The sequence below is a fragment of the Watersipora subatra genome, chromosome 8 (assembly GCF_963576615.1).
Source record: "Watersipora subatra chromosome 8, tzWatSuba1.1, whole genome shotgun sequence".
Taxonomy (NCBI): Eukaryota; Metazoa; Bryozoa; class Gymnolaemata; order Cheilostomatida; family Watersiporidae; genus Watersipora; species Watersipora subatra.
In genome coordinates this window covers 47862084-47884652 of record NC_088715.1, presented here as the reverse complement: position 1 = coordinate 47884652, position 22569 = coordinate 47862084, and the positions used below count along the sequence as shown (strand labels likewise).

General features: G+C 35.8%; 1 protein-coding gene across 2 annotated transcripts; it reads right to left on the bottom strand.

Annotated features, from left to right (window-relative positions):
- Positions 1 to 9222: 9222 nt before the first annotated feature.
- On the bottom strand, positions 9223 to 22569 carry LOC137401488 (putative glycerol kinase 5). Of its 2 annotated transcripts, XM_068087862.1 has the most exons (11): positions 22453 to 22569; positions 21311 to 21491; positions 20358 to 20451; positions 18515 to 18774; positions 17182 to 17223; positions 14447 to 14584; positions 13842 to 13915; positions 13135 to 13322; positions 12686 to 12885; positions 11580 to 11743; positions 9223 to 10562 (listed from the first exon to the last, which is right to left on the bottom strand). In XM_068087862.1, the coding sequence occupies exons 2-11, from the start codon at positions 21452 to 21454 to the stop codon at positions 10283 to 10285; spliced, it is 1584 nt and encodes a 527-aa protein (XP_067943963.1). In that variant the 5' UTR covers positions 21455 to 21491; positions 22453 to 22569; the 3' UTR covers positions 9223 to 10282. The 2 variants fall into 2 exon arrangements, with proteins under 2 accessions (XP_067943963.1, XP_067943964.1); XM_068087863.1 differs by lacking the exons at positions 21311 to 21491; positions 22453 to 22569 and having other exon boundaries at positions 18515 to 18771; positions 20358 to 20454.

The window sequence follows — 22569 nt, the reverse complement described above, 5'->3', positions numbered from 1 at the left end:
TTCAAATAAAGCTGCATTGTTCATTATTACACAAAAATGGCCAATTGAAAAACTGTTTCAAAAGTGCTGACCACAGTGCAATTCGGGAAGGTTTTGCTTGCAGCTCGATGCAAAAGTTACACAGCGCCGGACTCTTTTGACAGTGCGTAAGTGCCCATTTCACCGCTGATAGCCTGCAGCTTATATGGGAACCAGGCTTAAGAGCCGACATACATAAGCTTATTTGTCCTATTTTCATGCATTGGCTAGTCTTAGCATTGATATTAACCTTTCATTCGTGTCTTTTGGAGAAAAAGGACATCTATGCATCATAGCAATGAGCTTTCTTTATAAAATTTTTTGTTCCTAAAACTGGTCTTTTGTCCTACTAACATCAAAAGAATTGATGAAAAGTAGATTATTATTACTATACTGTGTTAAGTTAATGTAGTTTTAAAACTCTGTTTGTTAGTCTTTAGCTAAATAACCATTGCATTTGACAATGTACTGCTGCTTAGCGCAGTAACAGAACATGTTATACCAATCTCCATCTTTAAGCCTGTACAGTTGTTCTAGCAACCCTTACAGCTGAACCCAGACTGAAACAATTCTTCATGGCATATTCATTATCTCCCACAAAGATGATACTACAAATCTCACCAAAGTGTTAATTGTATAGTGACTGCTTGCTGCGGGTAACAGATCACTCACTGTATGAATATTCCACAAATATAACTTTCTATAGGCTATTTCTAGATAATTATTACTAAATCTTTATAAACTGCTAACAATATATTTTTAATAAGTTTAACCACTTTATTGCTCTGACGTCTATAAAATTTTATTTTTACACACTTAATTGGCTGACGCAGTTCACTATACATCACACTATCAATATACTCGCGAGTGTTTTTAAATACCTAAAATATCATGGCATTACCAACCAGTTACATCAGCTTAAAATAGAACAATTGTTGCTGAGTTAAATATTCCCTTTCATGTATGATACCAACTACTGGCAACTACTTATATTAGTTCAGTTAGTGTTTTGCTCTCATAAGATATACTTGATTCATAACGATATAAAAGTAACATAATAATGTACTCATAAAAACTAGAGGTAACATGGCAATGTACCTTTAAGAGCTAGAGGCAAAATGACACTGAACTGAAATGAACTGGATGAAACATGAAAATGCACTCATGAGAATTATATGAAACATTACAATTTACCTATAAAAACTAAAAATAACGTGTCAGGTTACCATAACAATATTCCTGATAAAACTAGTATCTATAACAAACAAAGTTTTGTTGAAGCCTCAGTAACTAAAACAATGCAATGCTCATAGCATTATAGACAGTTGGCTACATGTTTACCTACATTATATCAACAAGAATGTTTCTGTTGTCAATTTTCTTTATTGTGAACAAGTGTGATGAACAATTATCAATCATTTCATGAAGAGATTAGTCTTAATAATAATTTTTTTTCTACACCATGATAATATCTGCATTCCATAAGATATATAGTCTGCATGGTGTAGCCATATTTTGTTTAAGGTCTTTAGGGTGGATAGTAATGCTTCTTACAATGAATTGAACATATATTATAATGTACCAATTTCTTGACAATTCTCTACTTGAAGATATTAAAGGGATTACATGACAAGACCTTGTTTTTACCCTTGCTTGCATTCATGCAAGCAAGGGTTTTTGTCAAAGCTGACTGCCCAATTCTCAATGTATAGGATAAGCGTTGTGGCAGTAAACATTCACTGCTTTGATTGGGCTGCGCAATATCTACTAAAAATCCCTAATGAAGCTTTTGTAAAATGGAATTTTTTGTTTGACACATTGAAAAATTGAATTCTAAAAATATGTAATTAGGCAATATGTACATATGATAACATATATACATATTATGATATGGTAAACCAAGCACAACATCAGCGCCATGTCGTTTTACAAAACTAGCTCGCTGCAACAGACCTAGCATCCTTCAGCTATTTTTGTAAGAAACAAATTTAATATTTAAAGACTGATGCACTGAACAACAGCAGGTTGTGTCCTTAGGTGAGCCGGAATATCTATACTATTCTGAATCGAATTAAATAAAAAATTATCGGTGACAGAAAACCAAGTTAAAAGTTTATACGCTACAAAAAACTATCATTGATTCCAAGCAGCAATCTACATGTATATTCAACTTTGTTCAAATAATCAATCGCTGGCCCTTTTGTTCCTTAAAAGCAGGTATGGTGAGCAAATTTTTTGAAGTTTTATATCTAATACATAACATTCTTACTGACTTGGCTGCTTTGTAGTTTAAAATGAGGTCATTTAGACAAAAAACGGTTTCTTCGTTAGTAGGCTTTTTAAATCTTAGCGAACTATGATCGCTATGATCAACTACTATTAAATTTTTCTATTGCTAAACTAATACAAGGTAAACAGCTAAGCTGAAGGCTCTTCAATATTTTTATCCTATATTAGTTTAGCAATGGAAAGAGCCATATTTCGATGTGCAGATGCAAAACAGTCAGCGGGAGAAACCAAAATGAAGAGAAGATAAACAAAGAGTTCAAACATTCACCTTACTAAAGATGGACTTTGATAATCACTAAACCAAAATATGTGTCAGATTGACAATAGTTCCTGTATGTCAGAATTTATAAAAGCATGTCTAAATATAGCATGAACCATTTTCCATCTACCAACCTTTTTAAATCAACATAAATATGTACTTACTGTTCGGTGTAACTTTTGAAGTAAACAGTGTGAATATGCTGACCTCAAATGTGCCCTGTAGCAGTGCTAGTGCTTCTGAAACCAGTTTGCAAGGCTAAGTGACAAAGCAGAGAATTTGATCTCCCAATGGCTCACATGATGTAGATTTTGCATTCATAGCACGACTCAAGTAACATCTTTGCATGCCAGTATCACATGCTTGATTGGTTTTTGTCAAAGCACCCAACTTATTGGAACTGTCCAACAGGTTCTGAGTTGTACCTAACCCGGAAAAATTAACAGACAGCTCATGAAATAAATGCACATACAGCATATCACAAATAGAGGTTTCAATACTGTTTTGGTGTAATTTGCATCAGATACAAGACTTTATATATATTTTGAGTCATCAGAAATCTACAAAAATATTCCAAATGGTTACAAAATATTTACTGAAAGCACTTGCCAAATCAGAATAGATCTATACATCAAAAGAACAAATGAACGATGTAATTTTTTTATGAATGAACCAACAAGACTAAAGTAAAAGTAGTTTCATTTCAGAATTAACCAATCAGAAAAAATCAAACATTTATTTAAAGTTCTTATTCATGAAAGCACATAAATAGCTCATGACCTTTAAGACTAGCAATTGTTGTTTGACAGTTTTATATTTTTCCAGTTTGTGTGAAGGAAGAACTTATAGTGCTAGCGCAAATCTGATGCAATTATATAACCAGCACTCAAAGACTAATGTGGTACATATACACACATCACCGAATGTGTGTGGTGTCTGTGTAATCTGTTTTAATCTTGCACAAATGTGTAAAATATTGATGTTACAAAGCAGTAACCTAACCGGCACACTCCTAACTGTAGACTGTAGCTTACAATAGCAGTCTTCAAGTATTACTAGAAATAATATTGTTTACTATGAATTTCTATTACTTAGTATTGTTATAAAATACTTCCTATGATGCATTAAAAGTTATGATGAAAGTTAAGCGTGGTCTCCATATTGGCTGTGAGGTCCTGGTGGTAATCTCGCGCGGCTAAACACTTGCAGTGCTTGCCTCAGCAGCTTATGCTCACATTAAGCTGAGTCGCTGATGATCGCATAAAAATGGCCTCTCGCCGTGCCGTTTCAAAAGTGCTGACCTCTACCTGTGCGGTGCGATTTTGGGAAGGTTTCATCTGCGGCTCCTTGCAAAAGTTAAACAGCGCTGGACTCCGTTATCAGCGCGTTGTTGCTGGCGGTACTCAATGCGTAGGTTTATATTTCACCGCTGATAGCTTTCAGCATGTATAGGAACCAGGCTTAAGAGCCTACAAAAGCATATTTGTCTTATGTTCATACATTGACTAGTTTTAGTATTGATATTAGTCATTCATGCATGTCTTTTGAAGAAAATGACATCTCTGTATCATAGCAATGAGCTTGTTTCATAAGTGTTTTTGTTTCAAAAATTAGTTTTTTGTCCTAACATCAGAATAGTTGATGAAATTGAAATATTATTACTATTTTGTTGTAAATGAATGTAATTTTAAAACTCTGACTGTTAATCTTTAGCTAAATCATCAATGCATTTGACAATGTGCTACTACTTAGCACAGTGACAGTACATGTCTGTTCATGCTGGTCTCAATCTTTAAGCCTGTACAGTTATTTTAGCAACCACTACAGATAAACACAGACTGAAACAACTTTTCATGGCATATTCATTATTTCCCACCAACAATATACTACAAACCTCACCAAAACTTCAAATGTAAGGATCGCTTTTTTCATGTAACAAATCACTCACTGTACGAAAACTCCTACATTATATTATTCTATAGACCATTTCTACATAATAATTCTGCTTTGCAGTGTATTAAATCTTTGTAAAATGCTCGCAATATACTTTTAATAGGTTTGAACCACATTACTGTTCTGACTTGTGTAAAATCGTATTTTTACACAATTAAATTGCTGGCCTATATAAATACACAGAATACCACCAACTTACTTCTGTTCTTTCTCAAATACCTAGAACTTCAAGATTTTACAAACAAGTTACATCAGCTTAAAATAGAACAACAGTTGCTGATATAACTTATTACTGTTAATGTATGGTAAATACTGCAAAATATTTATATTAGTTCAGTTAGTATTTGGGTCTCATAAGATATACTTGATTCGAAAATTTGAATAAATCATATTATTTAATTAAACAGAGCTTGTCTATTGCTTGAACATTTTCAAAGAGTAGTATCAGACTAGTACGTAATATCAATGACTATAGATTAGAATAAATACGTTATCCTAACATAGAGTTTAGTTTCCTTGTACTGGGTTCAGCAGACTCTAAAGATTTGGCTTCAGATTTGTTCTGTTTGGTCAAGCAGTTGTAGCACGAGACACAGCAGTTGCAGCGCACTTTGTTGGCTACAATAGAGCATACGGAACGAACAATTTTCAAGCTTAGAAGTAAAAAGTGTCTCTTTTTATTACTCCTCTCTTTTAAGAATTTTCTTTCATAAAACTGTATGCACCAGGTACAAACTCGGTTTTCAATAAATATTTAAGACGCGTAATATCGCGTGTATAACTACTGGAGCTTGTCTGTAAATTCTCATTAATAGCCTTCGCGAATACTAACGGATTGGGCTTTCGTATGCGAACAGCCGATCAAAATAATTACTATGTTGTATAAAATTGACTTTGATCGAGGACTCTACACAAGATAGATGGCCTAAAGTCTAAAGGCTGGTAGAACTAGTCAATAAATATGGTAGATATCAGAAACTTGTAGCAAGGAAGCTATGACAGAAGAAGGCACAACAATAAAGACAAAAATCATCAAACAGATGGGAGTCAGCATGCCAACATGCAAGGCCAAAGGTCACAAGGAGGTTACCAACAAAACCCTTCAGCTCACAATCAGTCTGGTGAGAAAGGTCAAAAATCTCAAGTCAGCAGTTATACAAGGGAACAACCTCGTAAATATGATGACTCAAAAACTACACACTGCCCACAAGGGAGAAAATTCTTACAATATTAATTACAAAGAGCAGATAATTTCTACAGCAAATCAAGGGTTAACCAATTTTATAACCTTAGTCAGACGAACATAAATTTTGCTGACAGTTAATATGAAAAGTATTCTGAACAGCCATATTTTAATGGAGCTCACAAATGGCGATCAGTTGGTCACTCAGCACAGAAAAGACAACTCCAACGCTCATAGGCGGCATTGTAAAAACTTTCCGACAAGTGACCGGAAGGATGCATATCAACAAGGTGATAGCGAAATATTGCAAAGTAGTCATCAAACAGGCGGCAGTTTGGTTCAGAAAAAAGCTATCACAAAATGACAGCAACAGTTTTATTGCTGTTGGAAGTCAAGGTTGACATGATCGAAACAAAGTATCGAATAGGCAAAATGACGAACACTTTCTGGAAAAATGTATTTGGATGATACGAGGAACTCACCTGTGCAAACTACTACTCTAAATCAAAGTAAGTTCCAGCTCGATTTGAGCTAACATTACATTTTTTGACCACTACCAGTAATGAAATATGATGACACAAAAGATCATATAACTATTCTCAAAAAATTTTGAGACGAGTTAGCAGTGGCACTCATCTTCTCTCACATGTGATTTTATAATATGATATTTTAGGAAGCTCATGTCAATAGAGATAACTTGTAACCATATCAACTTATTTTAACCTTTTTATCATAAGGCAGGACTTTTAAAACAATCTTCACTTGTCTGCTGTTTAGGATTTGTCTGCTAAATTTGTCTGATTAATAAAATTCACATTTTTATGTCATAGCAACTGTAAAATTAAATGATTGATAGTGCATTTATACCCAGACAATAGCATATCTGTGACCAGGTATATTTGGTAAAATTGCCGCCACAAATGAACTGAAATTTTGCCGTTTTTTGTATTGTACAAGTGCTGACCATATGCAGGTATAGCTACAGCTAAGACCCACTTGGTACACAAGCAGGAGAATAACCACAAGACTTCATCTCTCACGTCATACGGTCCTGATGATGTGGTTATGGCAAAGTCCTGAAAAGATGGGCAGGTGAAGCCTAATAGTAAAATTCTTGAACAGGGTTTGTGCTTGTAGCTTTTTTAAATTTAGTATAATATTTCTGCAGAAGAGAAACATTAAAAACTCGATAAACGTGCACACTAATAATCATTCTGCGCTATCATCAAGTTCATAAAACTTTGCCTCAAAGTACTGATGACTATACAGGTTTTACTTACCGGAGGTTCTCGGTTTGTGGGCTTGCGAAAAGTCTTGCCTTTTGCATGCTGTTGCGTCATTTTTATGTCAAACAAATGACAACTTCTCAATACACATTTTAATTTAAATTGAATAATAAAATGAATGCTATATGCAATCCACTTTCTTGTGGTGGAGATTTTATAGTAGAACCAAAACTTAGTATTCGCTTTGTAGGTAAATCTAAAATAAATCATACAAATATTGGTTGTGTTTATTTTTTTTTCTATGCCGCTTGATGGCAAGGTACTGAATTATGTTGTTTTCAATTGATTGTGAGTGATAACAGACGATGTTATTCCTGTTACAGTTTTACCAATCCAAAGTGTCATCCCAAATGTCATCCACAGTGCTGCTAGGAATTTTCAATGATAATGGCAACAAAGAGGAGGTAGATCTCAATGACACAAAGCCAACAAAAAACAGCATCATGGTAAAGGTTCGCAACCCCAGGAACAGCAAGTTGCCAGCAGCAAAACTCAGTTTACTGTAAGTATCATATGTATATCTGACCACAACTATGTTGTCAGTACTATAGCTTATCTTTTACACCTTACATGAAATGTTTCTTAAGGCCGATTACATACTGTATCCCAGTATGTTGGAATTGTCCTCTCGGCATATATTCTTTGGCTATAACTCTACATGTATGCGCTGTGTCATAGACTGATGACATCACTGAGGCTAATCTGTTATGAAGGAAATATGTTAGGAAGCATACATGACAGTCTGTGCAATGTGCACCACTTCGGCGATTGTGATTGGCTGTCACAGGTGATCTATATTTCCCTTTATGATAGTTGCTGCGGGACGGGACTAGTATTTTATTGTCTCAGCGCATGCAGTGTACAACGAGAATGGCTATGCTGCAGACTATTCATTGATGTAAATGTGGATAGGTTTGTAGTAGAGTGAACCTTGTTATCGCATACGACCACCGAAGTATAGTGGGGTTACTACCGATATACCCTAGGACACTTATATTTCGCTAGTATTTAGTTTCGTGCGTAGCATACAGAGTAAAATTTCGCTGCAACTTATCTTCGCAGTTCTGATGAGTGCGAAAATATAGTGATGTGAAAATAAATGCAGTGGAACAAACATAATTAGATTTCTCAGGTTCGGTTCACCAGTAAGAAATTTTTTTTCAATTTGGGACTATTTGTAATTGAGAATCGCAGGTAGAATTGTGTGGCCGAGATCGATAATGCAATTTGAGCGTTTGCTGTCATTTGTTTCTTGGACTATCGATGAACAAAGCTACATAATTCTGCGTTTTCGCTCGTTTGTTATGATAGTTTAGTTTCACTCATGAAATTTTCGCGAGAGGATGACTCCGCGAAAACGCGAAAGTTAGATGAGGCAAACACATAAGTGTTCTAGGGTACTGCTATACAGTGTGTACCACCATTTATCCTTCAACTTGTAAACTTATATAATATTCACTAGTAATGTGGTTCAAATCAGAATGCACAAGTTGAAAAGAGTTACTTGTTTTACATATTACCAATTTTTTTCAAAATTCATGTGAAAATACAAATTATGCATTTTTGTTGTTTGTTATTAATTTATATTGTTGTTTTTAGTACTTGAGCAGTTTAGGTATTGAAGTAATATATTGTCAATGGGAGGTTTTCAATTTGGTATTGCTAACTATTTTAATGTAACCAGATTGAAACAACTCCAAATAAATTGGATAGTTGTGTTGTGTCATCTTGTGCCACCACATCAAATACCAACTTGCATGTGTTCTAGTTGGATTAACTCAAAATCTTTACTATAATGAGAGCCGTTCAGTTTCTCAAGAGCTCAGTCTGAATCCCTACTAGTAGGCAAACAATTTTCATTGTTGCTAGGCGTAAGCTCTTTCCACAGCCATGAACTTGCTCTTAATGTTTCTAAACGCTCGTGACACATGACCACCCAAGCTTCTCACTTTCAAAACTGAGGCTTGTGACACATGACCGCCCAAGCCTCTCACACATACAAAACTAAGGCTTGTGACACATGACCACCCAAGCCTCTTACCCTTACAAAACTGAGACTTGTGACATGTGACCAACAAAGCTTCTCACATTTACAAAACTCAAGCTTGTGATACATGACCACCCAATCTTCTTACACTTTCACAATGGTGGCTCATGACCACCCAAGTATCTTACCCTTACAAAGCTGAGGCATGTGACCAACAAAGCTTGTGATATTAGATCACTGATGCTTACGAAGTGTGACTGTCCACGGGTGTGATATGTGACGTCCCAAACCAGCAGTCCTCTAATTATAGTGAATGGCTTGTTACCTAAGGCCACTATTACCCCTTATGATGCATGAATAGAAAAAGTAGGCTTTATGGTGACCTTATTTACTTTAGACTGTGTAATTCAGCCAATTCACAGGCACTTACTATTCTTCCCTGTAATATACTTACCAATAAGTATAAGATTATATCTAATTCCTATTAAAGAGGTGGGTGTGTAATGCCAAATTTGCCACTTCAGTTAATTAATGGGTCATATCATAGTCGGTTGTACAGGAGTACCAAGGTAGCTGCACACAAGGGCATAAATTGAGCCGAAGTGGTGGCAGGTCGAACAGGTGATGATGCTCATTGCAGCAAGTGAGACAGATGATGGCCATGGAAGGGGCTAATGACAAACCATGAAGCCGACTTTCTATATAGATAATTAGCTGACTTTAACAAAATACTATACGAATATTGTTTTTGTAGCAATCAATCTATAATATATTTATTCATTTTATCTTCTTTTTAAAGGCTTGTAGACCAAAAAGTTTAGAGATTAAAATATTTTATTCATTGCATAGTTGCCCATAGCGTATAGCCAAGCTAATCTACCATCTTCTGGATTATAGTGAGTCTTTTAAGATGTCATTCTAAATCTTCATTGGATTGCTATTGTAGAGGATCAATTAGCAAATCCAAGTAATGAAGTTATTGAAAATATGAAAATGTTAACAAAAAAAACTCATAACAGAATAGAAGTCAGTTGATTCAAATCTTGTATATACCCTGATTATGGTATATAAATAATTATTCTAGGAAATGTGGAGTTATTCACACTATACTGTATAAATGCTCATACTCTGCGAAGCTATTATAACCGTTCATAGTGTGTAGTAGCAAAACTCGTAAAAATAGAATTTTTAAAAATTATCACAAATCATTGAGCATGTTAGTTAAATAGACGTTTTGGTCCAAAAGATCAGAAATCTGAGAGTCCACAAAGTCCTGAAGATGTCACTTGATTAATTCATATCACTACCTAAGCTGTGTGCCAAGCCTTTGACCGACTGACAGCCTTTTCCCAATTGGTGAAGGCCTTCTTGTAGTATGATGAAGTCTCCTGAGGCTGAAACACGGTTTCATCAGGCTTCAAAGATTTGAGTTCTTCAAGAGAGGTCCATATCTTAGCACCTAATCCTGCCATGAATGCAGCCCCACGAGAGGTCATATTTAAAGTGTGGGGCCTATGGATTGGCTTCTGTAGAACATCCGCTATGCATTGCAACACGAAGTCATTGTTAGCAACACCCCCATCCACCCTGTAAAAAAGTATTAATTGGCCCCATCATTAATCTGGTGGAAAGCTATTGTTAACCACCAACTCTATTTGCTAAGTAACACAGTCATTGTTGTTAATGCTTTCATCTATATGTATAAGTCTCAATGGTTGGCTTGTTAGTCTCTTGTTTATCTGTCATCGCTATGTCCAGTTATAGTGAATGAAAAAGATTTTAGAAATGAAAAATCTGCTTTGCAGGAGATTGGATCTCGGAACCTATAGGTCTGCAGACCAACAATCTAATCAACTGTACTATGGTGTGTAACTGACCTAAATGATGAATGATTGTGATGATATTCATTACTTCGGTTGAAATAATTATGCTCAAAGCGATTTGGGCTATTAACTAGCACAGTTGACCATTATGGTTAGTGTAATGATTATAAGCTGGCTTCACACATGGCTATAGTATTAGTAAATACTATTAGCTTACCAGGTAGTTACTCACTTTGATTGGGTAATTATTATATCACCCGTGCAATGCAGGGCAGTCAGCTAGAACAACATATAGAGAAAGTCATTGTTAGTAATAATCCTATCAGTTGGCGATACAAAGTTATAGCTACCACCACAGCTTTCAGCTACTTTATAATCTTTTCTCTCTTGGACAATCATTACTTATAGTATCTTATATGATTACAGAGCGTCTATATCAGTATTTGACTACAATCAAACATCAACCATGAACTATTTCATGGTTAATAGGTCTGCTATAATCATGCAGCCATCATACCCAATATGGTTGACAGTTCTGCTAGGATCATGTGAATACCATACCTTATATGGTTGACAGTTCTGCTAGGATCATGTGACTACCATACCTTATATGGTTGACAGTTCTGCTAGGATCATGTGACTACCATACCTGATATGGTTGACAGGTCTGCTATAATCATGTTACCATCATACCTTATATGGTTGACGGGTCTGCTATGATCATGTGACTATCATATCTTAGATGGTTGACAGTTCTGCTATAATCATGTGACTATCATACCTGATATGGTTGACAGTTCTGCCGCAATCGGCCAGCATTGTCTCATACTGAAGCTTTATAACAAAAGCAAACGATTCGAGAACTGCGCGAGTGATGTGGGCTGCCGTTACAGATGCTGAGAGACCAATGAGTAGGCCAGAGGCCGAGTCGTCATTTATTGGTGCCTGAAATCAATCAATAGTTATAAAAGATAGTAACATCACAACTTGGGCTTTTTTCTAAGCTTGACATTTTTACTATGTCTAGATTCTAGAAGTGTCACCTGTGAAACCGAGAAGTTGTAACAAATGGTACATGTATAATTAGTTAACAACACTTAATAAATTATTTTATAACCAACTAGAGCAGTAGTTATTGGAAAATAATCTTCATGCAATACTTCAGAGAGCTGTACTATACAAACGACATGTTAATGTTTAATCAAAATTCAAAATGAAACAACTCCTTTTGTTTAAATGGAAGGTCGGCAAATACTAGCTCAATGATACTCTGTAGATGAATTTAATTACATTAAGGCTTTGATTTGCAATGTAATGTTTTGATATGCAACTTTGTATTAGTTGTGGTGGATGTTTTGTCAAGTCACCAAGTCATGAAAATTAGGCAAGACCTTTATATAAGGTAAAGAATTAAAAAAAATTAGGCCATATCATGTGCGACAAGAATCAAGTGAATTGCGCTGGTCTATTCTCCGTTTTTGGCACCATATAAAACACGGTGATCTATTTTTAGGGAAGTTCATGCACATAGGATTTTTGGTGCATACTAAAAATTTCTCCTGGCCTCCTCATCAATGGAGGAATTACCGAATGGGTCATTTTTTATTAAGAGCTGTGTGTAGACAACTCCAAAGTTGATGGTTTTGCAGTCTCATTGATAGCTAATGGTGTACTTCTAGTTGATGATAGCTAGTTATCACACCTACCCTTCTGGTATGCCTGTTGGCAATTCAAAAGCACTAACCTGGCATGCTGTAACTTGGTTATTGATGGAGCGAGGAATAAATCCACGCTCATACCATCAAAACAAAATAATACAACCAATCGCAAAAGGAGCAGGTTTGTGATGAATATTGGATAGTTAACAAGACAGAATAGAGAACTCACAGCAAGGCCGGAGAAAGCTGGCACAAAGTAGCAATTGTTGGTATCAGAAACAGACTTGGCCATGTCTGAGCTCGCTGCGACGTTAGCGATGATGCCGACAGACTTGAGCCAATCCATGCAGGTGCCGAGTGTGACTGTGTTACCCTCTGCGCAAAAGGTGACCTCTTGTCCAATCTCCCAGGCAACGAGGGGATATATGCCTAGATACAATAATGGACTTCAGCTGATGTTTTAGCACACCATAGAGGCTATTCTAACACCTAATGCTTTCCAAGCATTTAACCTAACAATATGAAGAATATACACACTATAATTTATCATTTCAGTGTGCTAAAAACCCAAACCCTTGCCATATTCATCACCTCATGGAAACTCCATGATTTCACCCAAATAGACCACTGAACTCCTCCCATATAAGCTGACCAAGCAGTGAAAACTATTTTGCTTACCCGTGACAAAAGCTAACGGTTTCACCCCGGTGTTGACATTAAGGAAGGAACCGGTGCCAAGAGTCAGCTTGATGTCACCAAGGTCAAAGCAGCAGTGACCGAAGAGTGATGCCTGCTGATCAGCCATGGAAGCAGTGATGGGGATGTTATGGCCGAATATGGAGCTGTCACACACAGCCAAAGTTATGCTGAAAACAATTATATATTTGTTATCTAAGAGTGTAGTGTTGAAAAATGAATCCGTGTAACGGTAATGGGGATGCCTCCGAGAGTTGGAGTAAAACCAAGTCTACACATGACAGCATCAAGTACTGTATAAGATGTGTATTAAAAATTCATACTGAGAGGCTTATAAGCTGGACAAGACTCCAGGCTAGAATTTGTTGAACCAGATTATGCTTCATTGCAAACAACTTCAGACATGGTTGTTGACATCTTAGGGTTCTAACAGTGCACCTATCTTTAATTATTAACTGAAATTGCCCAATTTGGAATATCATGATTAAAGGCTTCTAATCACAGGAGCAGTGAAGGATTTTGCTATTAGTTTTAAGAACCTTAAACTAATGTAGCCCTAAAGGAATCACAACAGTGCAGAACTAGGTTGGTCTCAGCAGGGCATTGCACAAGCGACAAGCTGGTAGGCCCTAGGTCTATCAATTGACCAATATGATTTCGCCTTAGGTCCAAGTCAACTAAAATCTTACCAGGTGCTTGATATCTCTGGAAGAATATGTAGAGGAATTCCAACTAACCCACAGAGAAGTGAGCTCCACGTGCCCTGAGTAGGTCAAAAGTAAATTACAAGTAAGAAATACAGTGGGTATAGGTAATCTTTTACACCAAACAAACACAAACTGAAAGATAACTTAAGGTTGTTGGGTTCGGCTACAAGATGGAAAATTTTCTATATATGACATCAGATTATTCTTCCTTGACCAGTTACAGCTACACATGCTCACTATAGAATAATTGACTTTAAAATTTAAAAAACTATCAAGTTATTAAAAAGATCAATAAGTACACACACACATAATTTCTGACAGCACTGTACATTGAAAGTATCTATGACAATGACAAGGTAAAACGACTAAAGGTGTTGTTTTACATTGCAGAAGTGAAAAGTGGGAGCTGCAAGCCTGGGGTCATATTTTAGAAGCGGGGCTGAAACTACCTGACAAGTTTTACAGAGATGAGTGCCACAAACAATTTGCTGTAAAATTAAAAACATACTTAAGGCTATCAAAATGATGTCATAGAGCAAAGGGCCCTAAACATAGAGTTATGATGGTAAAAGTAGATATGCAGCTACCTGAAATGTATCATAAAGAAGGGTGCCGCTAGCTGAGGCCCTATCTGTTATCCAGACTTTCTCTCCACTCAGTTTCCATAGCAACCAAGTCTCTAGAGTACCAAACATTACTTTCTGCTGGTTAACTCTACTTTGCAACTGCAACATTCAGCACTGCTAATTATCTCTACTCTGTGACTGTAATGTTCAATAAGCTTTACACTGTAATAGTCTCAAAAAGCATTTCTAGCGTCTATAAACAAGTCTAAGATCTGTTCAACTTATCAAACTCTTCCATACACGAGTAAGCTTTGTCTAAATATTTTAACACTGGTAAAAACAGATTTAAAGTGAAATCCTGACAACTAAGTTTATTTAGTGAATCGAACTTTCATGTAATAATACTGATGCTATTAAATTTATAATTCATAGGGATAAGACAGAACACATTGCTTAAAACAAACAAACTAAATATGGATGGTAAAAACATCAGAAGAAGATTACAGACGGTTCCCAACCTACGAACGAGTTACGTTCCGAACGATTGTTCGTAAGGTGAATTTGTTCGTAAGTTGCTTCAGTGCTATATTTTGTATTATAATTTATGTTTAAGGCCTATATAAGTATATTGAAGGTTTATATAAGTATGTTTAAGGCTTGTATAAGTAACCTGTATTGGTTTGTACTGAAATTTTTTTTAACAAAATGGAGATAATACTTTGGTGGACGCCGGACCATGACACTGCATTTCTTATTTATTGTATGTCTTGTCCTTTTTATTATATTTTTGTTTTAATCGTTATGCTATCACTTATGGTTGTTATCTTATTTTTTATATGTGTTGTCCGTTTATTATATCGTTGTTTCACTCGTTATGCTATTGTTATACCTGATATACTGTCATAACACTATCACTTATTGTCACTTATATTGTTGTCATACCAACGCGCTAGCGGTCCTATTTATTCACCTTGTTAGCCGGTGTTCTTACCGTTTTCCGTTAGCCGGAACGGTTTATATTACCCTAGGACACTTTTAATTCGCTAGTATTTAGTTTCGTGAGTAGCACACAGAGTAAAATTTCGCTGCAACTTAATTTCGCGGCTCTGATGAGTGCGAAAATATAGTGATTTGAAAATTAATGCAGTGGAAAAAACAGATTACATTCCTCAGGTCCAGTTAGCTAATAAGAAAAAAAATTCAATTTGGGACTAGTTCGTATTTGTTAACCGCACGTTGAAATGTGTGAGTGAGATCCATTATTCAATTTGATCACTTGCTGCCATTTGTTTCTTGGACTATCAACGACGTCTAGGTTCCTCCCGCCGTGACTTTCACAATCGAATCCCAAGAAGAAAATAGATAGGTAACAACCAACTTCACAACCAAAACTGTATAACCCTTTCGCTGCCATAAACGCATTTATGCGTTTTCTAGGGGCCACTGCCATAAACGCATTTTTGGACTTTCTCAGCAATTGCGTGGTAACCTGATTTTATTATTCGTTGACCACATAACCCACAGTCTTTAAGAGTTTTATGAAATTGACTGTGTTGTCAGAAGATTTCTCTATAAAATCAGCCTAAAACAACGAAGCAATTTCAAACTTTTGTTTGAGAATTTATAATCTAAAAACGAACATTTTTCTGTGAGTTCATTAACTACCCGCGCGAGTCATAAAACAGGTAATTAGCTGTTGATGACATTATAGCTAATGAATATTTAAATTTCCGTGATTATACAGATAATTAAAGTAGCAGCACGGTCTTTAATGTGTCTGTTCACAACCAAAACTGTATATTGTGGTTGGACCTGGTGAGGGTTGATATTTTTTTCTGGTTGGCAATAAAATTCATCATTGCAATAATTATTCTTCAATTTTATGACTTCACCTACCAGACTTTCATCCTCATCAGTTACAAATTCGGTGACTAAACTAATATCATCTTAATTTGCTTTGCCATGCTGCTCAGTCGGTGTATTAGCTATAATGAGTTTACCAGAAATTTCCCATTGAGCCCAACCACAGACGAAAATTGCCTGCATTTTTAATATGAAGATTTTATTGTGGATATCAATGAACAAAGCTATTTAATTTCGCGTTTTCGCTCGTTGTTATGATAGTTTAGTTTCGCTCATGAAATTTTCGCGAGAGGATGACACCGCGAAAATGCGAAAGTTAGATGACGCGAATACATAAGTGTCCTAGGGTACTGTATATAAATGAGTGCGGTCATTTAGTTGAGTAGAACAGATAGCCGTACGCTCCTCGGCTAGTGAAATTTCCTTCGCTAATTAAAAGCTGAATGAAACTACACGCACTCTCTTCTCTTTATTTATTAGTATAGATCGTGCCAAGTAAAGGCCGGCAAATCCCTTTACAATACGTATGTAAAGTTCAAACAAAGTTCAAACAAATAACTCGAAAGTTATTCGAGTTACGAACAACAGTACATACGTTCGTATGTACCGTTGTTCGTAACTCGAATGCTCATAAGTAGGGAACCCTCTGTAATTGGAATTACAAAAAATGGGAAAAACAATTTTTCCCATTTAATTTGATTATTAGGCACAACTAATGGCCCTTACCAAAAAACCTACCCATGAAACCTTGATGGAGTCAGACACAGACTATACCGCTTTTTGTCTATAACAACACCATGACTTATGCATAGTAATGACACCTTCATGTTAAGTGTTAAAACTGTGTCATAGCAATGAAATAAGAATAAGTAAATAACCAACTAGAGAGTTACCTTCTCATTGTTATCTATGAGCCACTTCAGTCTCACTGACACCTAGAATAATAAAAATTAATACAAATATTAATAATTCAAGTTACTCAATTCTACACTTTGAAGAAAACTGACAACATCTGGTAAAAAGTGGTTGAATGAATACTATCATGTCACAAACAAAGAAGAGTTTCAGGGAACACAACTTCCAAAGCAAGAAAAAGCTGGTACGTAGCATGACAAATGAGGAGTATAAAAGATAAAATGATGGTACTGTAGAGAATAACACACTCAATTTGTGTTTATTACAAAGTTAGTATTGAAACAACTGAATTTAATTAGTTTTATGAAAAAAAGCTTTTTAAAATAATAATAGACCACATAAAAGAATAGAAAAATAATAGAGAAAAATTATTTCACTCTAAATTCCTACATCAATGAAAACACAAGCAATATTTGATATGAACCAGCCATAAAGTGGAGAATAGCTTAACGTTTGCTGAACTGTATTCCTTGTACGAATGTCTGGACCGAGTTGCAGTATAAAATTTAAATACCGACAAAGCCTTCGACACAACTAATTCAACAATACAATGAGCTAGCTAATCAAAGCCTAACATAAAAAGCTTTGACCAATCAAACAAGGCAAACAGACAAATATGAAACCACAAAAAATGCTAAAGAATCATAATGTAGCCTATAGAGCTTTGATTATATAAATACCTCTAGCAGCTTTCATCAGCAAAAAAGAACATAATTTTTTATCCTAGAAACAATACATAATTACATTTTTTTTTATTGTATGTAATTGATTTTATTTCCTAATTATACACACTATCCATGTGCTAGGAACCCCATGTAATAGCCAAGGAACGATATGCTTCGACAATAAATAATGAAGTAAAAGCTAAGCTATATTAAAATGGTTCAAAGTAGGTCACTGAGTACCTCTATAAAAAAATCAGTTAGGAAGTTTGGCCTGGTTTACCAAGTCAGTTAAGAAACTATGGACATTATTAGAGACAAGCCCTTAAACATAAAGCGACTGTCTACATAGAAGTTATATTTCGGGGAAGCGAAACTTTCAGGGTCGTCTGCAAACTGTTGAATGAAAAGTACTGATTTCATTGCTAATTGAGCGCAATTTGTTTGTATTCATGTTTTACGTGTCTGTCTCTGCTGTTTTATGTTTAAAATTCATACCACAGGACACAAAACTCTTACCAACACATCGTACAAAAGGTCTGTTGGCAAAAATTAATTTTATTCCAGCACACATGAAAACGGAAGATGTTACTGATTTCTGTTACTGATTGTAAACCGATGTACTGGATTGTAACATGGATGTACTTACAGCTGCAGTAAGGAACTTGACTGCTCTACCAGCTTTAAACTTTTGTGAACGAGTCAGCGCGTGAAGGATACCTGCACCGCTCTTCACGGTTGCAAGAATCAAAGAGTTATTCCATGACTTAACAATATCCTTTGTCCTCGTGTCTTGCCATGTGTTGATATTACCAAAGTGTTCACCTGTGTCTCGGTCCCAGAGAAGGAAAGAGTTGCGGAAAGTGGTGATGCCCATGCAGCTCATGTCCGAGGGGCAGAAATTTCCTGCTAATTACAAGTTTATTTACCGGTATATTAGCCCCTAAATATTCAAATTATATTTACAAGTAAAAGATGTCCGTCATGAAACTTGCATTACCTGTGCTGTATTTTAAAAACGACGAGAGAGAGAGATACATTTTTACTACATTGATATTACAAAATGGTGTCACTTGGATGGTCAACACAGTTTGAATTGGTTGAACCACAAAAAACCAAGTTGCAATTATGTTTGGCTGTTCGCATTTCGTTATATAAATGCATAAATTATCGTGGAATATGCTAATACTGGAAAACCTCTATGTGAACGCCATGGCGCTCTATTTTTCAACCCTTTCCCTATAGTAGAGTTTTATTAAAAGTGGCGTCCAAATAAAGGGTGATGCTATATTTTTCGACTACCTCGTTAAAGTTTTGGGAACATCGATTCAACACTTTTATGGGCGAAGAAATGCTAATGTCGCCTAGATTTCGCACTCTCTTTCGGGTGGATCGACATTAATGCTGCCACGCTCATCATCTTTGCTAAACTGTTTTTCATTTAATTGAAGTATCAGACTGAGTTAAACGAAAAACTATTTTGATTATAAAATATTAGCATCGCACTCTTACTAATTATTTCGATAGTGCTGCTTTCAAAGTTTTAAAGAAAATACCGTAACACTTGGTAGTAAGAAAATGGACAAAACGTTTTAAATCTTTAAAGACAGTTGTAATGTATTAAAGTTGGAATATGATATAACAATGGGCGCTATTACGTTGTACAGTGTCCCTGAAAAGTATTCTCATCATTCATTAAAACGCTTTAAAGTCTTCAGGTAAGACTGTACGGACATTATGGATGCATATGAAAACAATGGATATGATTTAGAGCTCAGTGATTTTGAATTAGAGTGAAGCTCTGATGATTGGGACAATCGGTCTTCTCAGGTGCACTGTCACTAAAATCATAGTGATTAGTGATTTCAAATTAGAGTGTAGCTCTCATGGCTGTAGATTGACTGTAATGACTCTGGACTGTAGCTCTAACCAATAACATAGTATGTTAAGTATACTGATCAGCCAACAGCATAGTATGTTAAGTATACTGATCAGCCAACAGCATAGTATGTTAAGTATACTGATCAGCCAACAGCATAGTATGTTAAGTATACTGATCAGCCAACAGCATAGTATGTTAAGTCTACTGATCAACCAACAGCATAGTATGGTAAGTCGACTGATCAACCAGTAGAGAAGTATGTGTCATAAAATCAGCTGATGGTAAAATGGGATGAAAATATCTGGTATTCACATCAAGCTTTCATCCCCACATGAAGGGAACGTGCAAGCATGCAAAGGGGACACCTAGGTATGTAAAGAGAACATATATGCACATAAAGGTCACACGCATGTACATAAAGGGACACACATGTACAAAAAGGGCTCATGTTCACAAATAAAAGACACATACTGGTACAAAACGAACATACACACAAGCGCATATAAAAGGCACACACATGCATATAAAGGACACACACTGGTACAAAACGAATGTACACACATAATGTCTGTATACAATGAAACAGAAATAAAGTTTTTCACAAACGTACAATGCAATGCCTGTCTCACAACATCAATAAACTTTTTCCACAGATTATCTGGTTCGATCTCTACTGCTCCTGGTTCAGGGTACACCAGCTCTGTCTGCAATAGGTAAATAAAAGATAATGTACATGGATGCAGATTAATAAGAAATCTAGCTCGAATCACTCTGTGCAAAGACTAGAAGGCAGTTTGCTCGTGAAGAATCATGGTAGAAGAATCCAAGAAAATGCACTGCTATATCAACAGTAACTACCCTCCTTGAACACTTTTAGGGGTGATCGTGCCACATCAAGGTCAAGAGAAAATGTTAAAAACCTATCAAGATGCAGTAAGATCGCTTCAATGCAGCTCTTGAAAAGTTTCACAAAGTAGTAAGATGTTCAATAGAGCGCAGATAGATTATGTGCTCTCTCTGCGTATCTGCAATTAGAGATTTGACCTGCAAACCAGGTGGTGACAGGAATGTGTAACAAGACATGTTTCCAGTTGTGGAGTTTCCCTTATTACCACCCTTATACACATAGTACTCATCCCATTCATTTCATTGGCGAATATTGAAGCTTTGAGAGCAGAGAGTATTTTATGAATATACGGATAAATTATCATCACAAAAAGTAGTTCACTTGTGAGCCACTGAATGAGTAAAAATGTGCTGCAGGCCAACATCCATAAAACCTTTGGGCTATTCTCATAGCATTGGTTGATACATAGCTCATCATTACCAGGATCATTTTTATCGCTATAGTTTGCTGTCTCTCACTTCAAAAGATCAAAAAAATCAACCATTAGAAGGACCCTCACTCGTAACTCAACTCGATGGCCCAGAAAATGAGGTGGCTACTCATTGCATTTTCTCTTGTGTTCATCTTCAAATCCTGATTAGGCATTGGAAAGGATGTACAAGTTGCTCAGCCAAACATTCTACCTACTTACACGCATACGTCATACATATTCCTACCTGTTTTTCCGCTTGAGCCACAATATGAGCAGCTTTGTTGTAGACATGGCAACGAATTATGGAAGTGCCAAGGTCAACTACCAAGATGAATTTTTGGCCAACATCCCCACCCGCTCGCTCTTCTGTCGACGAACGCTCCGCCATCAATCAGAGATGATTTCCAAATGACATGGTACCTAAACTATAAAACATTTCAAATATACCTAACTAAAAATACGACTTACAGAAGACAAGAAATACCACAGTTCAAGGTAAAGATGGATTTAGATATATCTAGATTCAGCAAAACTAAATCATAATTATTTTCTTTTCAATTGTTTTTAACACATTGTTTCTTTATTATTTTGCCGAAAACATGGTCTGTGGCTGGATGATACTTCTATTGAATATATTATTTGCAATTTCCATATTACTACCGTTCAGCCTCTTTCATAATAAATTTATCTCAATTAAAATATGCTTAGTTTATGAAATAACACATTTAATTAAAGGAATTGTCAGAATTGCACAGAATTATCAGCTAGCAATAAGCCCGACATAGCCTGAGATTTTTACATTCTCAATCAAAAAATGTTAAAATTCTTTCACAAAAATTTATCAACACGTTCACTGAGAGTGATTGTCCTTGATGCATACTTGAGTACATTTTAGAGTTTTTAATCATATGGATGATATCGGTATTATGATAAATATCGGTATTACTAATAATAGCTTAATACCTCCACTACCTGAACAGTAATAATCAAATTAATGCACACAGGCTCAGCAAATACATGTATGTACAAACTAAGCAGAGTCAGAATAGAATAAGATGACAAAGCACATTCAACACAGTAAGTGTAGGTTCGGATTAATTGTGTAGAGCATAATTTCTCCCAAATCCCCATGCACTAGTCTGGCTCTTGACAGTTGAGTTAGGTTTTGGCAAATACATGTGAACCTTTGACATGCATTTCTGAAGTAGTAAATAATAGGTTGCTAATGTTTCTCACACAGTACTCCAAGCCTTTCTTTTCCATTTGTTTTTTCTAAGACACCACTGGCGTGTTGGGGTTGAAAATGTTGAAATTACTGTAAATAGCAGCAGTGATAATTATAATCTTTGTCTAATTTGTTTACTTGAATATATTTTTGTCATTCACCTTGTTGTTCTATGGAAGGTTTCAACGACAAAACACGCTTCGCACGACTTTCGACGATATGTGGCAGTTGGGGTTTCGTTTTGGTAAAAAATGGGAGTGGTAATAGAGAACAAGAAA